Genomic DNA, 24,275 nt, shown 5'->3' on the forward strand with positions numbered 1-24,275 from the left:
GCGCCTACATTACGTTGGGCTTACTGATTGAATCGATTTAAATGCAGAAACTTTTATCGTTGTTGTCAGGACCTCTTGGTGTGTAAATAATGCGCTGCCGACATGATAGAAATGTATGGGAACGAGCGATCGTAGTAACGAGCGATCATAGTAACGAGCGATCATCCCCACACTAGATCCTTGTGAATGGAGAAAACAAGCGCCGATCAACGAGCGGTCTGCTCACGTCGGACCATGTAATAGGACCTTAAGGCTTAATGATATGAGAAGACTCAGCTCAAAGATGACAATAACCAAGGAAAGGAGGTCACCTCAGAAAACATGAAGACGACACAGAAGACTGGAGACACACACAAGATAGAAGGAGCCAGGAGGAGGCATCTAATGAAGAGGAGGATGCTGTGTGAAGGCCATGGGTCATGTATGTCTGAAGAGGATGATGGGATTTGTAGTCTAGTGTAATTAACTTGGATGTGATCTCATGAAGTCTCAGTTACTTTACGTTCATTCGTTTCTTTATTGTTTTTTTCACATGACAACGTTTATGCTCAGGTATATACTAGCAGTGTTACAATTATGCATATTCAGCTCCAGCCTGAGCTGGAGCAAAAAAAAAAGACAAATAAAAACAAATCAACAATCATAAACTTATAAAACAAACACACCCTAGAGACATAGCCAATCAATTTAAGAACTTTTACTCATCACTCTAACACTTAAATATGGACTCCTTCTCTCCTCATCCATCTGAGGTGGACATTCAGAATTTTCTTCGAAACCTGGCCTTACCTGCACTCTCGGAGGGACAATTATCTAGCCTAAATTCCCCAATACTGGAGGCAGAAATTTCTACTGCAATCCAGCAACTACCTAATGATAAATCCCCTGGTCCAGATGGGCTCTCCAATATGTATTATAAGTCCCTACAGGGCATTGTAACTCCTTATGAGCAGATTTTTTCAGAAAGCTATGTCATCTGGAACTGTCAGCAGAAAACCAATCTGCTTTAATTGTAATTATTCCAAAACCCGGCAAACCCATGGATGTTCCCCAGAATTTTCGCCCTATTTCATTATTGAATAGAGAGGTCAAGCTTTATGCAAAGATTTTAGCTACAAGACTTGCCCCTCTTTTGCCGTCATTGAGTGGAGAGGATCAAGTAGGATATGTACAGGGCAGACCGGCTTCAGACAATACTCGGAGTGCTGAATTTATGACATCATATTGAACAGTCACCTACTCCATCGCTTATGTTAGCTCTCGATGCGGAAAAAGCTTTTGACCGCATTCATTGGGCATATGCTTTTTCCACTCTCGAAATAATGGGTTTTAACGGGGCCATACTTACAGCTATTAAGGCACTACACTCAAATCCTTCCGCTAAGGTCTACATTAATGGTGGGCTGTCCGATCATTTTCAAATGACCAATGACACTAGACAAGGATGTCCTTTATCCCCACTAGTGTTTATCCAATCCATGGAACTATTCGCACAACTTTTAGGAACACATGCGAACATCCATGGGATACGAATCGGAAATAGAACCCATACTCAATCATTATATGCGGATGATATTATACTTTCATTATCATCCCCAGCAGAATCTCTGAAATCTGCTTTAAAATGCGTTCAAACATATGGGCGGCTCCTTGTATAAACGTAATACCCAATAGACCCAAATACTACCGTTAAATCTTCCCTTATCGACATTTCATTACCTTAAAAACAAATATCCCTTTGACTGGCAGGAAGACGGCATCAAATATCTGGGTACCATTAGGACACCAACATAAATCTCTATATCACGCTAATTATGAACCCATCTTAGCAACCATTCAATTAGAAACTACTAGATTACATAAATTTGAAGTATCATGGGTGGGTAGGTGTAATGTCCATGGCTGCGGGCTGTCAGCTCCGTTCTCCCCCTGACAGCCGCAGCCACAAGTCGGCAAGCGCTGGCCCCAGCCTCCTCCTCAGGAGAAGCCAGCGCTCGCGTCTACTTAACACAGCCGGATCCCGTAGGGCGAGCTCGCATGCGCGTGCTCGCTCATAAAGGGGCAGCGTGCACACCGGACCTCTTTCATGAACCTTGACGCGTGAGTACTCTGGACTATAAGAGGGGTCCAGCCCCCTAGTTCTATGCCTGCGCTTTGTTATGTTTCCTTCTCCCAGTGTTCCTGTTCCTGTATCCTATTACTTGTATCCTGATCTAGTGCCGTGCTTTGTTGGATACCATGCCTGTTCTGCTTCTCCACACCTGATGTCCACCTGCTGCCAAGTTCCTGCCAAGCCTGCCTTGCTACTGTCCAAGCTGCCACAGGTACCCTATACAAACTATAGACTTTGACCTGCGTCCTGTTGGCCAGCTGCCATACCGCCAAGGCAGTACAGCCCAGTGGGTCCACAAACCCTTCGTGACAGTAAGCTCAGGCCATGGACCCCGCTGGTCGATCCAAGATCATGACGACGTCACAGGAGATGCGGGCGGATTTGCTGGACCTCCAATCTCGACAGGACCAACTCCTCCAGGATTTGAACATTCTCGTACATCAGCAGGAGGCACGAGCTGCCGTTCCTCCTACTAGATCTCCTGGCAGTGTTGCTCCTCAGACTACACCTCCTGGCAGTGTCGACCCGCGTTTTTCTTTGCCACTTCCGGACCGCTATGATGGAGACGCAGGTACCTGTCGTGGATTTTTGAACCAGTGCCAGATCCACTTCAGCCTGTATTCTAGGACATTTTAATTTGATTGCGCAATGGTCACTTTCATCATCTCTTTCCTCACTGGCAAGGCCCTTGCATGGGTGAACCCTATCTGGGAGAGACAAGGACCAGGGACCCGTGACTTCCAAGCCTTTCTCCGCACTTTTCGAATAGTGTTTGAGGAGCCTGGACGGGTCTCACCTGCAGCGGCTTCTTTGATTAAACTACGCCAAGGACACACCTCCGTGAGCGAGTACGCATCCACTTCCGCGCCCTGGTGGGAGAGCTCACATGGAACAATTAGGCCCTGGTAGCTGCATTCTGGAATGGACTGTCTCCTAAAATTAAGGACGAACTTGCCGCTCTAGACCTGCCATCTACCTTGGATGACCTCATCCTTCTGTCCGCCCGGATTGATATGCGGATCCGAGAACGCCTCCAAGAGGTTCGTCTGGTGGGAGGCCTTCCTAGTCTGGTACCTACTTTGCAGCAACCCCTGCTGTCGTCAGATGTTGATCCTCCTAAGGAGTCTGTGATGATGGACCGGGGTAAGCTATCCACCCAGGAGAGACAACGCAGACGCACTTCGGGACTCTGTCTATATTGTGGCCTCGGTGGCCATCTTGTGCGCCTGTGCCCCCAAAAGCCCCAAAGCCTAGGGTTGCTAGGAGTGACAACCCTGGGTAAAAAAGGACTTCCATCCAAATTGTCCTTACCCATGATCATAGTGTCCGGCGATAGAAAGCATCAGGTCTCTGCGTATCTGGACTCTGGATCCGCTGCAAATTTCGTCCGTAGAGACTTGGTGGACCATCTTCAATTGCCTACCACCCCTATTAGGAGCCCATTGACAATTGCTTCAGTTGATGGTCTACCCCTGCCAGACCCAGTTATTGCTGTGACCAAACCACTGAGGCTCCAAGTAGGGGCTCTCCACTCTGAACTGCTGTCGTTCTATGTCCTACCCAAAGCCGTTGACCCTGTGCTGCTGGGCCTGCCTTGGCTCCGATTGCATGCCCCAGTACTGGAATGGAACTCTGGAGAGGTTCTCCAGTGGGGCCCCGAGTGTCACAATCGTTGCCCGGGACAGATTAGTTCAGCTCAGCCTCCTCTGCCTCAGTCACTGGCAGGATAGTCATTTTGCTTCATTTGTGGACGTCTTCAGCAAGAAAGAGGCGGAGACATTGCCCCCACATCGGGCGTATGACTGTCCTATCTAGCTGGTTCCTGGTGCTTCCATTCCGCGTGGCAGGGTATATCCTCTCTTTCTGCCAGAGACTCTGTCTATGTCCGACTATGTTAGAGAGAACTTGGAGCGGGGCTTCATACGCAAGTCTTCCTCCCCGGCAGGAGCCGGGTTCTTCTTCGCCAAAAAGAAGGATGGTTCCCTGTGTCGACTACCGAGGTCTCAACCAGATCAGGGTGAAAAATAAGTATCCGTTTCCATGGATATCAGAATTATTTGACCGTATACGTGGTGCCAAGATTTTTTCCAAGTTAGACCTGTGTGGGGCTTACAACCTAATCCGGATTCGCCAGGGTGATGAATGGAAGATGGCATTTAACACCCGTGATGGAGTATCTAGTAATGCCCTTCGGCCTGTGTAAATCTCCCGCGGTCTTCCAGGAGTTTGTTAATGACATTTTCCATGACCTCCTCTATGTTTGTGTTGTGGTCTATCTTGATGACATCTTGATTTTTTCTCCAGATCCTATGACTCATCAGAAGCATGTCCGTCAAGTCTTGCTCCGGTTAAGGGAGAGTCATCTGTACGCCAAATTGGAGAAGTGCGTATTTGAGACAGATGCTCTACCCTTCCTGGGCTACATCATCTCAAATAGAGGTCTCAAGATGGATCCTGAAAAGGTAAAGTCCATCCTGCAATGGCCACGCCCTCAAGACTTGAGGGCCATACAGCGCTTTCTGGAATTCGCCAATTTTTACAGACAGTTCATCCCAAACTTCTCTTCACTGACATCTCCTATCTCTAACCTCACCAAGAAGGGCATGAACGCCAAGATGTGGACTACTGAGGCAGAGTCCGCATTCAATAGACTGAAGAGTGCCTTCACGTCAGCCTGTATCCTCCATCATCCGGATGTCTCTCTACAGTTCTCATTGGAGGTGGACGCATCCTCTGTCGGTGCTGGTGCATTCATGTTCCAAAGAGGTACCAAGGGCAAGTCTAGGGTATGTGGATATTTCTCTAACCTTTTCTCATCAAATTGGCCATGGAGGAGTGGAGACATCTACTAGAGGGCGCAGCTCACCCCATCCTGATTTTTACGGACCACAAGAACCTCACCTACCTCCAGACAGCCCAACGGCTGAATCCTCGTCAGGCCAGGTGGTCACTGTTCTTTGCCAGGTTCCAGTTTGAGTTACATTATCGCCCGGCTGACAAGAATGTGAGGGCCGATGCATTGTCCAGGTCTTTTGACACAGAAGACACCATGGAGATGCCCCAGAACATTATCGACCCATCCTGTATTGTCTCAGTCAAGCCACTGCAAGTTGGGGACATCCCCCCAGGGAGGACTTTTGTGCGCATGGCTGACTGAAGGAGAATCCTCCGCTGGGGACACGCCTCTAGACTGGCAGGTCACGCGGGGATCTGTAAGACCCGGCATTTGATTGCCCGTCATTTATGGTGGCCCACGCTGCCCAAAGATGTCATGGAATTTGTTTCCATCTGCCCTGTGTGTGCAGCTAACAAGGTCGCTCACTCCAGACCCGCTGGTCTGCTCCAGCCATTGCCTGTGCCCGATGCTCCCTGGCAGCATATAGCTATGGACTTTGTTACTGACCTGCCTCTCTCTGCCGGATGCAGTACTGTCTGGGTGGTGGTGGATCGATTTTCAAAAATGGCCCACTTCGTTCCTCTGACCAGTCTTCCATCTGCTTCTCAACTGGCCAAGCTGTTTATCCAACACATCTTACGCCTGCACGGCTTGCCGCAGCATATTGTGTCTGATCGGGGGGTTCAGTTCACCTCGAGGTTCTGGAGAGCCCTCTGTGGACTTCTAGGTGTGAAGTTGCACTTTTCCTCGGCCTACCATCCTCAGTCCAATGGACAGGTCGAGAGGATCAATCAAATCTTGGAGAACTACCTGCGTCATTTAGTCTCTAGGCAGCATGATGACTGGGTGCAGTTGCTTACGTGGGATGAATTCTCCTACACCAATCATACCAGCAAGTCCACTAGGAACACTCCGTTCTTCATAGTCCTTGGCCAACACCCACGAATACCTCTCCCGGTTCCTGATTCATCCAAGGTACCAGCTGCTGACGCGGACTTTAGGGACTTTCTACAGATTTGGCGGCAGACTCGATCCTCCATCCTGCTGGCAGTTGACCATATGAAACGGAGGGCGTACACAAGGAGAAGAGAACCGCCTCTGTTTCTTCCTGGCACAAAGGTGTAGCTGTCCTCCAGGAACATTTGACTGAGGGTGCCGTCATGCAAGTTTGCTCCCAGGTTCCTCGGACCAGTCGAGATTCTACAACAGATCAACCAAGTCGCCTATAAGCTTCAGCTGCCTCCTACCCTCAAGATCCCCAACTCCTTCCATGTATCCCTCCTGAAGCCAGTGGTCCTGAACAGCTACACCAAGACTCCTAGCCCTGTGGTTGTCGCCAGCGGCCCTTCAGACATCATTGAGGTTCAAGAGGTCCAGACACCAAAAGAGTGAGTGGAAAGACCTTTTATTTGGTGGATTGGAGGGGATTTGGTCCTGAAGAGAGGTCTTGGGAGCCAGAGGAGAACCTCAATGCTCCTGCTCTTCTGAAAAAGTTTATTTTCTGCTATGGTCGCAAGAAGAGGGGCGTAAGTGGGGGGATACTGTAATGTCCGTGGCTGCGGGCTGTCAGCTCCGTTCTCCACCGGACAGCCGCAGCCACGAGTCGGCAAGCGCTGGCCCCAGCCTCCTCCTCAGGAGAAGCCAGCGCTTGCGTCTACTCACCACAGAAGGATCCCATAGTGTGCTCGTGCCAGCTCTTAAATCAGCAGTGCGCGCACCGGATCTCGTTCATTAACCTTGACCCGTGAGTACTCTGGACTGTAAGAGGGGTCTAGCCCCCTAGTTTTATGCCTGATCTTTGTTGTGTATTTCTAGTCTGTCTTGCATATGGCCCCCTAGTGTTTCTTGCTCCCAGTGTTCCTGTTCCTGTATCCTATTACTTGTATCCTGATCTAGTGCCGTGCTGCGTTGGATACCACGCCTTTTCTCCTTCTCCACACCTAACGTTCACCTGATGCCAAGTTCCTGCCAAGCCTGCCTTGCTACTGTCCGAGCTGCCACAGGTACTCTAGACGAACTATAGACTTTGACCTGCGTCCTGTTGGCCAGCTGCCATACCGCCAAGACGGTACGGCCCAGTGGGTCCACAGACCCTTCGTGACAGTAGGGTCGCTACTTTTAAAATGCAATTGTTACCGAAGCTCTTATATTTATTTCGAACGGTCCCAATAAATATTCCGAAGTCATTGTTTCGCCGCCTCCAACGGATTCTCATGGGATATATATGGTCCTATCGTAAACCGAGGGTTGCTTCCCATATATAGCTACCTAGGTGGCACTTTTTAGTTCAGGTTAGCAGGCGAACCTCTCTAAACACTGGGTCCAAATTGAATCTTTCTACATTTTCCCTTCTAATATTAAAGCACTTCTCTTTTTAGCTCTTTGGAATCTCCCCGTTCCTTCTAGAATTTCTCCATTTATGACTGCTATTTTAACCTGCCGGTCTTACTTGCAGAAGGAATCGATTGATAAACTCTCTCTCCCTAAATCATAATTTCCTATTGACATTTTCGAACTAGCTATTCCTGACTTAAATGTAACAAATTGGAAGACCAGAGGTATATTTAACTTATCTCATATATATCTGCAAAACCAACTTAGCTCCTTTGAATATTTAATGTCTAACTATTCACTACTAAGAAGCGACTTCTATAAATATCTGCGAATTAGACACTTTGCTTCCACCCTCTTTGTAATTTGAAGCTGTTTGGATGGCTTGATAAGTCCACGAAAAATAACAAAGGCATTTATAACATTCTAAAAGCTAACGCTGAATTTAGCAAAAACCAAAAAATCTAGGAATTACCTTTAAGAAAGTCTCAGTTACTTTGTACTTACCAGAATAGAGACTGCGGAACATTTGTCTTGGTAAATACAATGGCCCCCTGCTTCTTCAAGACACGGACGATGACGCTGTCCTCCTTCTCCAGAACATCAAGATATTGAACCAAGCCACAGGTGGAGGGGTGACCCTGAAAATACACCCAGACATCTGGTGAGGAATCCCTGCTCCATCGCAGAATTGTCTTCCAGGAAACTATTATAATTTCTGCATATCTCAGTCCTTTCCCAAAGAGATAACAATCTAATCATATATTGATGATAATGCGGTGACCAACTAATATATATAAGTGTCTCTGCCCCATGTGGGGTATTATGGACCTTTTGTGTGACCATTACCTGATAACCAACATGTTCCTTTATAGAGACAGGGACTCCATACAGGGGACCCCTCACCCGATGCTCTCTCAGTCCCTCCAACTGAGCCTGACAGTCAGACAAGAAAATCGTCACACAGTTCAAGTTGTCATTCACTTCCAGGGCCTAAAGTAGAGAGAAGCACAAATAAAACCTGATATCTGGAGCCTGAGATAGGGAGGTACCATATAAACCAGATATCTGGAGCCTGAGACAAGGAGTAAACATATAAACCAGATATCTGCAGCCTGAGACAAGGAGTAAACATATAAACCAGATATCTGGAGCCTGAGACAAGGAGTAAACATATTAACCAGATATCTGGAGCATGAGACAAGGAGTAAACATATAAACCTGATATCTGGAGCCTGAGACAGGGAGGGACCATATAAACCAGATATCTGGAGCCTGAGACAGGGAGGAAACATATAAACCAGATATGTGGAGCCTGAGACAGGGAGGGAACATATAAACCAGATATCTGGAGCCTGAGACATGGAGGGACCATATAAACCAGATATCTGGAGCCTGAGACAGGGAGGAAACATATAAACCAGATATGTGGAGCCTGAGACAGGGAGGGAACATATAAACCAGATATCTGGAGCCTGAGACATGGAGGGACCATATAAACCTGATATCTGGAGCCTGAGACAGGGAGGGAACATATAAACCAGATATCTCGAGACTGAGACAGGGAGGGAACATATAAACCAGAGATCTGGAGCCTCAGACAAGGAGTAAACATATAAAACCAGATATCTGGAGCATGAGACAGGGAGGGAACATATAAACCAGATATCTGGAGCCTGAGACAGGGAGGGAACATATAAACCAGATATCTGGAGCCTAAGACAAGGAGTAAACATATAAACCAGATATCTGGAGCCTGAGACAGGGAGTAAACATATAAACCAGATATCTGGAGCCTGAGACAGGGAGGGAACATATAAACCAGATATCTGGAGCCTGAGACAGGGAGGGAACATATAAACCAGATATCTGGAGCCTGAGACAGGGAGGGACAATATAAACCAGATATCTGGAGCCTGAGACAGAGAGGGAACATATAAACCAGATATCTGGAGCCTGAGACAGAGAGGGAACATATAAACCAGATATATGGAGCCTGAGACAGGGAGGGAACATATAAACCAGATATCTGGAGCCTGAGACAGGGGGGAACATATAAACCAGATATCTGGAGCCTGAGACAGGGAGGAAACATATAAACCAGAAATCTGGAGCCTGAGACAAGGAGTAAACATATAAACCAGATATCTGGAGCCTGATACAGGGAGGGAACATATAAACCAGATATCTGGAGCCTGAGACATGGAGGGACCATATAAACCAGATATCTGGAGCCTGAGACAGGGAGGGACAATATAAACCAGATATCTGGAGCCTGAGACAGAGAGGGAACATATAAACCAGATATATGGAGCCTGAGACAGGGAGGGAACATATAAACCAGATATCTGGAGCCTGAGACAGGGAGGAAACATATAAACCAGATATCTGGAGCCTGAGACAGGGGGGAACATATAAACCAGATATCTGGAGCCTGAGACAGGGAGGAAACATATAAACCAGAAATCTGGAGCCTGAGACAAGGAGTAAACATATAAACCAGATATCTGGAGCCTGAGACAGGGAGGGAACATATAAACCAGATATCTGGAGCCTGAGACATGGAGGGACCATATAAACCAGATATCTGGAGCCTGAGACAGGGAGGGACAATATAAACCAGATATCTGGAGCCTGAGACAGAGAGGGAACATATAAACCAGATATATGGAGCCTGAGACAGGGAGGGAACATATAAACCAGATATCTGGAGCCTGAGACAGGGAGGGAACATATAAACCACATATATGGGGCCTGAGAAAAGGAGGAAACATATAAACCAGATATCTGGAGCCAGAGACAGAGAGGGAACATATAAACCTGATATCTGGAGCCTGAGACAGGGAGGGAACATATAAACCAGATATCTGGAGTCTGAGACAGAGAGGGAACATATAAACCAGATACCTGGAGCCTGAGACAGGGAGGGAACATATAAACCAGATATCTGGAGTCTGAGACAGGGAGGGAACATATAAACCAGATACCTGGAGCCTGAGACAGGGAGGGAACATATAAACCAGATATCTGGAGTCTGAGACAGGGAGGGAACATATAAACCAGATATCTGGAGCCTGAGACAGGGAGGGAACATATAAACCAGATATCTGGAGACTGAGACAGGGAGGGAACATATAAACCAGATATCTGGAGCCAGAGACAGAGAGGGAACATATAAACCTGATATCTGGAGCCTGAGACAGGGAGGGAACATATAAACCAGATATCTGGAGTCTGAGACAGAGAGGGAACATATAAACCAGATATCTGGAGCCTGAGACAGGGAGGGAACATATAAACCAGATATCTGGAGCCTGAGACAGGGAGGGACAATATAAACCAGATATCTGGAGCCTGAGACAGAGAGGGAACATATAAACAAGATATATGGAGCCTGAGACAGGGAGGGAACATATAAATCAGATATCTGGAGCCTGAGACAAGGAGGAAACATATAAACCAGATATCTGGAGCCAGAGACAGAGAGGGAACATATAAACCTGATATCTGGAGCCTGAGACAGGGAGGGAACATATAAACCAGATATCTGGAGTCTGAGACAGAGAGGGAACATATAAACCAGATATCTGGAGCCTGAGACAGGGAGAGAACATATAAACCAGATATCTGAAGCCTGAGACAGAGAAGGAACATATAAACCAGATATCTGGAGCCTGAGACAGGGAGGGGACATATAAACCAGATATCCGGAGACTGAGACAGGGAGGGAACATATAAAACCTGATATCTTCAGCCTGAGACAGGGAGGGAACATATAAACCAGATATCTGGAGCCTGAGACAGGGAGGAAACATATAAACCAGAAATCTGGAGCCTGAGACAAGGAGTAAACATATAAACCAGATATCTGGAGCCTGAGACAGGGAGGGAACATATAAACCAGATATCTGGAGCCTGAGACATGGAGGGACCATATAAACCAGATATCTGGAGCCTGAGACAGGGAGGGACAATATAAACCAGATATCTGGAGCCTGAGACAGAGAGGGAACATATAAACCAGATATATGGAGCCTGAGACAGGGAGGGAACATATAAACCAGATATCTGGAGCCTGAGACAGGGAGGGAACATATAAACCACATATATGGAGCCTGAGAAAAGGAGGAAACATATAAACCAGATATCTGGAGCCAGAGACAGAGAGGGAACATATAAACCAGATATCTGGAGTCTGAGACAGAGAGGGAACATATAAACCAGATACCTGGAGCCTGAGACAGGGAGGGAACATATAAACCAGATATCTGGAGTCTGAGACAGGGAGGGAACATATAAACCAGATATCTGGAGCCTGAGACAGGGAGGGAACATATAAACCAGATATCTGGAGACTGAGACAGGGAGGGAACATATAAACCAGATATCTGGAGCCAGAGACAGAGAGGGAACATATAAACCTGATATCTGGAGCCTGAGACAGGGAGGGAACATATAAACCAGATATCTGGAGTCTGAGACAGAGAGGGAACATATAAACCAGATATCTGGAGCCTGAGACAGGGAGGGAACATATAAACCAGATATCTGGAGCCTGAGACAGGGAGGGACAATATAAACCAGATATCTGGAGCCTGAGACAGAGAGGGAACATATAAACAAGATATATGGAGCCTGAGACAGGGAGGGAACATATAAACCAGATATCTGGAGCCTGAGACAGGGGGGAACATATAAACCAGAGTTCTGGAGCCTGAGACAGGGAGGGAACATATAAATCAGATATCTGGAGCCTGAGACAAGGAGGAAACATATAAACCAGATATCTGGAGCCAGAGACAGAGAGGGAACATATAAACCTGATATCTGGAGCCTGAGACAGGGAGGGAACATATAAACCAGATATCTGGAGTCTGAGACAGAGAGGGAACATATAAACCAGATATCTGGAGCCTGAGACAGGGAGAGAACATATAAACCAGATATCTGAAGCCTGAGACAGAGAAGGAACATATAAACCAGATATCTGGAGCCTGAGACAGGGAGGGGACATATAAACCAGATATCTGGAGACTGAGACAGGGAGGGAACATGTAAAACCTGATATCTTCAGCCTGAGACAGGGAGGGAACATATAAACCAGATATCTGGAGCCTGAGACAGGGAGGGAACATATAAACCAGATATCTGGAGCCTGAGACAGGGAGGGGACATATAAAACCTGATATCTTCAGCCTGAGACAGGGAGGGAACATATAAACCAGATATCTGGAGCCTGAGACAGGGAGGGAACATATAAACCAGATATCTGGAGCCTGAGACAGGGAGGGGACATATAAACCAGATATCTGGAGACTGAGACAGGGAGGGAACATATAAACGAGATATCTGGAGTCTGAGACAGGGAGGGAACATATAAAACCTGATATCTTCAGCCTGAGACAGGGAGGGAACATATAAACCAGATATCTGGAGCCTGAGACAGGGAGGGAACATATAAACCAGATATCTGGAGCCTCAGATAGGGAGGGAACATATAAACCAGATATCTGGCGCATGAGACAGGGAGGGAACATATAAACCAGATATCTGGAGCCTAAGACAGGGAGGGAACATATAAACCAGATATCTGGAGCCTGAGACAGGGAGGGGACATATAAAACAGATATCTTCAGCCTGAGACAGGGAGGGAACATATAAACCAGATATCTGGAGCATGAGACAGGGAGGGAACATATAAACCAGATATCTGGAGCCTGGGACAGGGAGGGAACATATAAACCAGATATCTGGAGCATGAGACAGGGAGGGAACATATAAACCAGATATCTGGAGCCTGAGACAGGGAGGGAACATATAAACCAGATATCTGGAGCCTGAGACAGGGAGGGAACATATAAACCAGATATCTGGAGCCTGAGACGGGAGGAAACATATAAACCTGATATCTGGAGCCTGAGACAGGGAGGGAACATATAAACCAGATATCTGGAGCCTGAGACAGGGAGGAAACATATAAACCAGATATCTGGAGCCTGAGACAGGGGGGGAACATATAAACCAGATATCTGGAGCCTGAGACAGGGAGGGAACATATAAACCAGATATCTGGAGCCCGAGACAGGGAGAGAACATACAAACCAGATATCTGGAGCCTGAGACAGAGAGGGAACATGTAAACCAGATATCTGGAGCCTCAGACAGGGAGGGAACATATAAACCAGATATCTGGAGCCTGAGACAGGGAGGAAACATAAAAAACCAGATATCTTCAGCCTGAGACAGGGAGGGAACATATAAACCAGATATCTGGAGCCTGAGACAGGGACGGAACATATAAACCAGATATGTGGAGCCTCAGACAGGGAGGGGACATATAAACCAGATATCTGGAGCCTGAGACAGGGAGGGAACATATAAACCAGATATCTTCAGCCTGAGACAGGGAGGGAACATATAAACTAGATATCTGGAGCCTGAGACGGGAGGAAACATATAAACCTGATATCTAGAGCCTGAGACAGGGAGGAAACATATAAACCAGATATCTGGAGCCTGAGACAGGGAGGGAACATATAAACCAGATATCTGGAGCCCGAGACAGGGAGAGAACATACAAACCAGATATCTGGAGCCTGAGACAGAGAGGGAACATATAAACCAGATATCTGGAGCCTGACACAGGGAGAGAACATATAAACCAGATATCTGGAGCCTGAGACAGGGAGGGAACAAATAAACCAGATATCTGGAGCCTGAGACAGTGAGGAAACATATAAACCAGATATCTTCAGCCTGAGACAGGGAGGGAACATATAAACCAGATATCTGGAGCCTCAGACAGGGAGGGAACATATAAATCAGATATCTGGAGCCTGAGACAGGGAGGGAACATATAAACCAGATATCTGGAGCCTGAGACAGGGAGGGAACATATAAACCTGATATCTTCAGCCTGAGACAGGGAGGGAACATATAAACCAGATATCTGGAGCCTGAGACATGGAGGGAACATATAAACCAGATATCTGGCGCATGAGACAGGGAGGGAACATAAAAAACCAGATATCTGGAGCCTGAGACAGGGAGGGAACATATAAACCAGATATCTGGAGCCTGAGACAGGGAACGGACATATAAACCTTATATCTTCAGCCTGAGACAGGGAGGGAACATATAAACCAGATATCTGGAGCATGAGACAGGGAGGGAACATATAAACCAGATATCTGGAGCCTGAGACAGGGAGGGAACATATAAACCAGATATCTTCAGCCTGAGACAGGTAGGGAACATATAAACCAGATATCTGGAGCCTGAGACAGGGAGGGAACATATAAACCGAATATCTGGAGCATGAGATAGGGAGGGAACATATAAACCAGATATCTGGAGTCTGAGACAGAGAGGGAACATATAAACCAGATATCTGGAGCCTGAGACAGGGAGAGAACATATAAACCAGATATCTGAAGCCTGAGACAGAGAAGGAACATATAAACCAGATATCTGGAGCCTGAGACAGGGAGGGGACATATAAACCAGATATCTGGAGACTGAGACAGGGAGGGAACATGTAAAACCTGATATCTTCAGCCTGAGACAGGGAGGGAACATATAAACCAGATATCTGGAGCCTGAGACAGGGAGGGAACATATAAACCAGATATCTGGAGCCTGAGACAGGGAGGGGACATATAAAACCTGATATCTTCAGCCTGAGACAGGGAGGGAACATATAAACCAGATATCTGGAGCCTGAGACAGGGAGGGAACATATAAACCAGATATCTGGAGCCTGAGACAGGGAGGGGACATATAAACCAGATATCTGGAGACTGAGACAGGGAGGGAACATATAAACGAGATATCTGGAGTCTGAGACAGGGAGGGAACATATAAAACCTGATATCTTCAGCCTGAGACAGGGAGGGAACATATAAACCAGATATCTGGAGCCTGAGACAGGGAGGGAACATATAAACCAGATATCTGGAGCCTCAGATAGGGAGGGAACATATAAACCAGATATCTGGCGCATGAGACAGGGAGGGAACATATAAACCAGATATCTGGAGCCTAAGACAGGGAGGGAACATATAAACCAGATATCTGGAGCCTGAGACAGGGAGGGGACATATAAACCAGATATCTTCAGCCTGAGACAGGGAGGGAACATATAAACCAGATATCTGGAGCATGAGACAGGGAGGGAACATATAAACCAGATATCTGGAGCCTGGGACAGGGAGGGAACATATAAACCAGATATCTGGAGCATGAGACAGGGAGGGAACATATAAACCAGATATCTGGAGCCTGAGACAGGGAGGGAACATATAAACCAGATATCTGGAGCCTGAGACAGGGAGGGAACATATAAACCAGATATCTGGAGCCTGAGACGGGAGGAAACATATAAACCTGATATCTGGAGCCTGAGACAGGGAGGGAACATATAAACCAGATATCTGGAGCCTGAGACAGGGAGGAAACATATAAACCAGATATCTGGAGCCTGAGACAGGGGGGGAACATATAAACCAGATATCTGGAGCCTGAGACAGGGAGGGAACATATAAACCAGATATCTGGAGCCCGAGACAGGGAGAGAACATACAAACCAGATATCTGGAGCCTGAGACAGAGAGGGAACATGTAAACCAGATATCTGGAGCCTCAGACAGGGAGGGAACATATAAACCAGATATCTGGAGCCTGAGACAGGGAGGAAACATAAAAAACCAGATATCTTCAGCCTGAGACAGGGAGGGAACATATAAACCAGATATCTGGAGCCTGAGACAGGGACGGAACATATAAACCAGATATGTGGAGCCTCAGACAGGGAGGGGACATATAAACCAGATATCTGGAGCCTGAGACAGGGAGGGAACATATAAACCAGATATCTTCAGCCTGAGACAGGGAGGGAACATATAAACTAGATATCTGGAGCCTGAGACGGGAGGAAACATATAAACCTGATATCTAGAGCCTGAGACAGGGAGGAAACATATAAACCAGATATCTGGAGCCTGAGACAGGGAGGGAACATATAAACCAGATATCTGGAGCCCGAGACAGGGAGAGAACATACAAACCAGATATCTGGAGCCTGAGACAGAGAGGGAACATATAAACCAGATATCTGGAGCCTGACACAGGGAGAGAACATATAAACCAGATATCTGGAGCCTGAGACAGGGAGGGAACAAATAAACCAGATATCTGGAGCCTGAGACAGTGAGGAAACATATAAACCAGATATCTTCAGCCTGAGACAGGGAGGGAACATATAAACCAGATATCTGGAGCATGAGACAGGGAGGGAACATATAAACCAGATATCTGGAGCCTCAGACAGGGAGGGAACATATAAATCAGATATCTGGAGCCTGAGACAGGGAGGGAACATATAAACCAGATATCTGGAGCCTGAGACAGGGAGGGAACATATAAACCTGATATCTTCAGCCTGAGACAGGGAGGGAACATATAAACCAGATATCTGGAGCCTGAGACATGGAGGGAACATATAAACCAGATATCTGGCGCATGAGACAGGGAGGGAACATAAAAAACCAGATATCTGGAGCCTGAGACAGGGAGGGAACATATAAACCAGATATCTGGAGCCTGAGACAGGGAACGGACATATAAACCTTATATCTTCAGCCTGAGACAGGGAGGGAACATATAAACCAGATATCTGGAGCATGAGACAGGGAGGGAACATATAAACCAGATATCTGGAGCCTGAGACAGGGAGGGAACATATAAACCAGATATCTTCAGCCTGAGACAGGTAGGGAACATATAAACCAGATATCTGGAGCCTGAGACAGGGAGGGAACATATAAACCGAATATCTGGAGCATGAGATAGGGAGGGAACATATAAACCAGATATCTGGAGCATGAGACAGGGAGGGAACATATAAACCAGATATCTGGAACCTGGGACAGGGAGGGAACATGTAAACCAGATATCTGGAGCATGAGACAGGGAGGGAACATATAAACCAGATATCTGGAGCCTGAGACAGGGAGGGAACATATAAACCAGATATCTGGAGCCTGAGACAGGGAGGAAACATATAAACCAGATATCTTCAGCCTGAGACAGGGAGGGAACATATAAACCAGATATCTGGAGCCTGAGACAGGGACGGAACATATAAACCAGATATGTGGAGCATGAGACAGGGAGGGAACATATAAACCATATATCTGGAGCCTGAGACAGTGAGGGAACATATAAACCAGATATCTTCAGCCTGAGACAGGGAGGGAACATATAAACCAGATATCTGGAGCATGAGACAGGGAGGGAACATATAAACCAGATATCTGGAGCCTCAGACAGGGAGGGAACATATAAATCAGATATCTGGAGCCTGAGACAGGGAGGGAACATATAAACCAGATATCTGGAGCCTGAGACAGGGAGGAAACATATAAACCAGATATCTGGAGCCTGAGACAGGGAGGAAACATATAAACCAGATATCTGGAGCCTGAGACAGGGAGGAAACATATAAACCAGATATCTGGAGCCTGAGACAGGGGGGAACATATAAACCAGATATCTGGAGCCTGAGACAGGGAGGAAACATATAAACCAGAAATCTGGAGCCTGAGACAAGGAGTAAACATATAAACCAGATATCTGGAGCCTGAGACAGGGAGGGAACATATAAACCAGATATCTGGAGCCTGAGACATGGAGGGACCATATAAACCAGATATCTGGAGCCTGAGACAGGGAGGGACAATATAAACCAGATATCTGGAGCCTGAGACAGATAGGGAACATATAAACCAGATATATGGAGCCTGAGAGAGGGAGGGAACATATAAACCAGATATCTGGAGCCTGAGACAGGGAGGGAACATATAAACCACATATATGGAGCCTGAGAAAAGGAGGAAACATATAAACCAGATATCTGGAGCCAGAGACAGAGAGGGAACATATAAACCTGATATCTGGAGCCTGAGACAGGGAGGGAACATATAAACCAGATATCTGGAGTCTGAGACAGAGAGGGAACATATAAACCAGATACCTGGAGCCTGAGACAGGGAGGGAACATATAAACCAGATATCTGGAGTCTGAGACAGGGAGGGAACATATAAACCAGATATCTGGAGCCTGAGACAGGGAGGGAACATATAAACCAGATATCTGGAGACTGAGACAGGGAGGGAACATATAAACCAGATATCTGGAGCCAGAGACAGAGAGGGAACATATAAACCTGATATCTGGAGCCTGAGACAGGGAGGGAACATATAAACCAGATATCTGGAGTCTGAGACAGAGAGGGAACATATAAACCAGATATCTGGAGCCTGAGACAGGGAGGGAACATATAAACCAGATATCTGGAGCCTGAGACAGGGAGGGACAATATAAACCAGATATCTGGAGCCTGAGACAGAGAGGGAACATATAAACAAGATATATGGAGCCTGAGACAGGGAGGGAACATATAAACCAGATATCTGGAGCCTGAGACAGGGGGGAAGATATAAACCAGAGATCTGGAGCCTGAGACAGGGAGGGAACATATAAATCAGATATCTGGAGCCTGAGACAAGGAGGAAACATATAAACCAGATATCTGGAGCCAGAGACAGAGAGGGAACATATAAACCTGATATCTGGAGCCTGAGACAGGGAGGGAACATATAAACCAGATATCTGGAGTCTGAGACAGAGAGGGAACATATAAACCAGATATCTGGAGCCTGAGACAGGGAGAGAACATATAAACCAGATATCTGAAGCCTGAGACAGAGAAGGAACATATAAACCAGATATCTGGAGCCTGAGACAGGGAGGGGACATATAAACCAGATATCTGGAGACTGAGACAGGGAGGGAACATATAAAACCTGATATCTTCAGCCTGAGACAGGGAGGGAACATATAAACCAGATATCTGGAGCCTGAGACAGGGAGGGAACATATAAACCAGATATCTGGAGCCTGAGACAGGGAGGGGACATATAAAACCTGATATCTTCAGCCTGAGACAGGGAGGGAACATATAAACCAGATATCTGGAGCCTGAGACAGGGAGGGGACATATAAACCAGATATCTGGAGACTGAGACAGGGAGGGAACATATAAAACCTGATATCTTCAGCCTGAGACAGGGAGGGAACATATAAACCAGATATCTGGAGCCTGAGACAGGGAGGGAACATATAAACCAGATATCTGGAGCCTGAGACAGGGAGGGGACATATAAAACCTGATATCTTCAGCCTGAGACAGGGAGGGAACATATAAACCAGATATCTGGAGCCTGAGACAGGGAGGGAACATATAAACCAGATATCTGGAGCCTGAGACAGGGAGGGGACATATAAACCAGATATCTGGAGACTGAGACAGGGAGGGAACATATAAACGAGATATCTGGAGTCTGAGACAGGGAGGGAACATATAAAACCTGATATCTTCAGCCTGAGGCAGGGAGGGAACATATAAACCAGATATCTGGAGCCTGAGACAGGGAGGGAACATATAAACCAGATATCTGGAGCCTCAGATAGGGAGGGAACATATAAACCAGATATCTGGCGCATGAGACAGGGAGGGAACATATAAACCAGATATCTGGAGCCTAAGACAGGGAGGGAACATATAAACCAGATATCTGGAGCCTGAGACAGGGAGGGGACATATAAAACAGATATCTTCAGCCTGAGACAGGGAGGGAACATATAAACCAGATATCTGGAGCATGAGACAGGGAGGGAACATATAAACCAGATATCTGGAGCCTGGGACAGGGAGGGAACATATAAACCAGATATCTGGAGCATGAGACAGGGAGGGAACATATAAACCAGATATCTGGAGCCTGAGACAGGGAGGGAACATATAAACCAGATATCTGGAGCCTGAGACAGGGAGGGAACATATAAACCAGATATCTGGAGCCTGAGACGGGAGGAAACATATAAACCTGATATCTGGAGCCTGAGACAGGGAGGGAACATATAAACCAGATATCTGGAGCCTGAGACAGGGAGGAAACATATAAACCAGATATCTGGAGCCTGAGACAGGGGGGGAACATATAAACCAGATATCTGGAGCCTGAGACAGGGAGGGAACATATAAACCAGATATCTGGAGCCCGAGACAGGGAGAGAACATACAAACCAGATATCTGGAGCCTGAGACAGAGAGGGAACATGTAAACCAGATATCTGGAGCCTCAGACAGGGAGGGAACATATAAACCAGATATCTGGAGCCTGAGACATGGAGGAAACATATAAACCAGATATCTTCAGCCTGAGACAGGGAGGGAACATATAAACCAGATATCTGGAGCCTGAGACAGGGACGGAACATATAAACCAGATATGTGGAGCCTCAGACAGGGAGGGGACATATAAACCAGATATCTGGAGCCTGAGACAGGGAGGGAACATATAAACCAGATATCTTCAGCCTGAGACAGGGAGGGAACATATAAACTAGATATCTGGAGCCTGAGACGGGAGGAAACATATAAACCTGATATCTAGAGCCTGAGACAGGGAGGAAACATATAAACCAGATATCTGGAGCCTGAGACAGGGAGGGAACATATAAACCAGATATCTGGAGCCCGAGACAGGGAGAGAACATACAAACCAGATATCTGGAGCCTGAGACAGAGAGGGAACATATAAACCAGATATCTGGAGCCTGACACAGGGAGAGAACATATAAACCAGATATCTGGAGCCTGAGACAGGGAGGGAACAAATAAACCAGATATCTGGAGCCTGAGACAGTGAGGAAACATATAAACCAGATATCTTCAGCCTGAGACAGGGAGGGAACATATAAACCAGATATCTGGAGCATGAGACAGGGAGGGAACATATAAACCAGATATCTGGAGCCTCAGACAGGGAGGGAACATATAAATCAGATATCTGGAGCCTGAGACAGGGAGGGAACATATAAACCAGATATCTGGAGCCTGAGACAGGGAGGGAACATATAAACCTGATATCTTCAGCCTGAGACAGGTAGGGAACATATAAACCAGATATCTGGAGCCTGAGACATGGAGGGAACATATAAACCAGATATCTGGCGCATGAGACAGGGAGGGAACATAAAAAACCAGATATCTGGAGCCTGAGACAGGGAGGGAACATATAAACCAGATATCTGGAGCCTGAGACAGGGAACGGACATATAAACCTTATATCTTCAGCCTGAGACAGGGAGGGAACATATAAACCAGATATCTGGAGCATGAGACAGGGAGGGAACATATAAACCAGATATCTGGAGCCTGAGACAGGGAGGGAACATATAAACCAGATATCTTCAGCCTGAGACAGGTAGGGAACATATAAACCAGATATCTGGAGCCTGAGACAGGGAGGGAACATATAAACCGAATATCTGGAGCATGAGATAGGGAGGGAACATATAAACCAGATATCTGGAGCATGAGACAGGGAGGGAACATATAAACCAGATATCTGGAACCTGGGACAGGGAGGGAACATGTAAACCAGATATCTGGAGCATGAGACAGGGAGGGAACATATAAACCAGATATCTGGAGCCTGAGACAGGGAGGGAACATATAAACCAGATATCTGGAGCCTGAGACAGGGAGGAAACATATAAACTAGATATCTTCAGCCTGAGACAGGGAGGGAACATATAAACCAGATATCTGGAGCCTGAGACAGGGACGGAACATATAAACCAGATATGTGGAGCATGAGACAGGGAGGGAACATATAAACCATATATCTGGAGCCTGAGACAGTGAGGGAACATATAAACCAGATATCTTCAGCCTGAGACAGGGAGGGAACATATAAACCAGATATCTGGAGCATGAGACAGGGAGGGAACATATAAACCAGATATCTGGAGCCTGAGACAGGGAGGGAACATATAAACCAGATATCTGGAGCCTGAGACAGGGAGGAAACATATAAACCAGATATCTGGAGCCTGAGACAGGGAGGAAACATATAAACCAGATATCTGGAGCCTGAGACAGGGAGGGAACATATAAACCTGATATCTTCAGCCTGAGACAGGGAGGGAACATATAAACCAGATATCTGGAGCCTGAGACATGGAGGGAACATATAAACCAGATATCTGGCGCATGAGACAGGGAGGGAACATATAAACCAGATATCTGGCGCATGAGACAGGGAGGGAACATATAAACCAGATATCTTCAGCCTGAGACAGGTAGGGAACATATAAACCAGATATCTGGAGCCTGAGACAGGGAGGGAACATATAAACCGAATATCTGGAGCATGAGATAGGGAGGGAACATATAAAACAGATATCTGGAGCATGAGACAGGGAGGGAACATATAAACCAGATATCTGGAGCCTGGGACAGGGAGGGAACATGTAAACCAGATATCTGGAGCATGAGACAGGGAGGGAACATATAAACCAGATATCTGGAGCATGAGACAGGGAGGGAACATATAAACCAGATATCTGGAGCCTGAGACAGGGAGGGAACATATAAACCAGATATCTGGAGCCTGAGACAGGGAGGAAACATATACACCAGATATCTTCAGCCTGAGACAGGGAGGGAACATATAAACCAGATATCTGGAGCCTGAGACAGGGACGGAACATATAAACCAGATATCTGGAGCCTGAGACAAGGAGGGAACATATAAACCAGATATCTGGAGCCTGAGACAGGGAGGAAACATATAAACCAGATATCTGGAGCCTGAGACAGAGAGGGAACATATAAACCAGATATCTGGAGCCTGAGACAGGGAGGGAACATATAAACCAGATATCTGGAGCCAGAGACAGGGAGGGAACATATAAACCGGATATCTGGAGCCTCAGACAGGGAGGAAACATATAAACCAGATATCTGGAACCTGAGACAGGGAGGGAACATATAAACCAGATATCTGGAGCCTGAGACAAGGAGGGAACATATAAACCAGATATCTGGAACCTGAGACAGGGAGGAAACATATAAACCAGATATCTGGAGCCTCAGACAGGGAGGAAACATATAAACCAGATATCTGGAGCCTGAGACAGGGAGGGAACATATAAACCTGATATCTGGAGCCTGAGACAAGGAGGGAACATATAAACCAGATATCTGGAGCCTGAGACAGGGAGAGAACATATAAACCAGATATCTGGAGCCTGAGACAGGGAGGGAACATATAAACCAGATATCTGGAGCCTGAGACAAGGAGGGAACATATAAACCAGATATCTGGAACCTGAGACAGAGAGGAAACATATAAACCAGATATCTGGAGCCTCAGACAGGGAGGAAACATATAAACCAGATATCTGGAGCCTCAGACACGGAGGAAACATATAAACCAGATATCTGGAGCCTGAGACAAGGAGGGAACATATAAACCAGATATCTGGAGTCTGAGACAGGGAGGGAACATATAAACCAGATATCTGGAGCCTGAGACAGGGAGGAAACATATTAACCAGATATCCGGAGCCCGAGACAGGGAGGGAACATATAAACCAGATATCTGGAGCCTGAGACAGAGAGGGAACATATAAACCAGATATCTGGAGCCTGAGACAGAGAGGGAACATATAAACCAGATATCTGGAGCCTGAGACAGGGAGGGAACATATAAACCTGATATCTGGAGCCAGAGAGGGAACATATAAACCAGATATCTGGAGCCTGAGACAGGGAGGGAACATATACAACCTGATATCTGGAGCCTGAGACAGGGAGGAAACATATAAACCAGATATCCGGAGCCCGAGACAGGGAGGGAACATATAAACCAGATATCTGGAGCCTGAGACAGGGAGGAAACATATAAACCAGATATCTGGAGCCTGAGCCAGGGAGGGAACATATAAACCAGATATCTGGAGCCTGAGACAGAGAGGGAACATATAAACCTTTTATCTGGTATTTCGGAAAGGGAGGGAAA

General features: G+C 46.6%; 1 protein-coding gene across 1 annotated transcript in view; it reads right to left on the reverse strand.

The window, feature by feature from the left end:
• LOC142656999 (vitamin D3 hydroxylase-associated protein-like) overlaps window positions 1-24,275 on the reverse strand; it is a 142,213-nt gene that overhangs the window by 70,323 nt on the left and 47,615 nt on the right. The window contains exons 3-4 of the mRNA XM_075832050.1: window positions 8,190-8,333; window positions 7,848-7,981 (exon numbers count right to left, since the gene is read on the reverse strand). Of these exons, the coding sequence (XP_075688165.1) occupies window positions 7,848-7,981; window positions 8,190-8,333 (278 nt within the window). The remainder of the gene's footprint in view (window positions 1-7,847; window positions 7,982-8,189; window positions 8,334-24,275) is intronic.

Source organism: Rhinoderma darwinii, chromosome 7, assembly GCF_050947455.1.
Source record: "Rhinoderma darwinii isolate aRhiDar2 chromosome 7, aRhiDar2.hap1, whole genome shotgun sequence".
In the NCBI taxonomy this organism is placed as follows: Eukaryota; Metazoa; Chordata; class Amphibia; order Anura; family Rhinodermatidae; genus Rhinoderma; species Rhinoderma darwinii.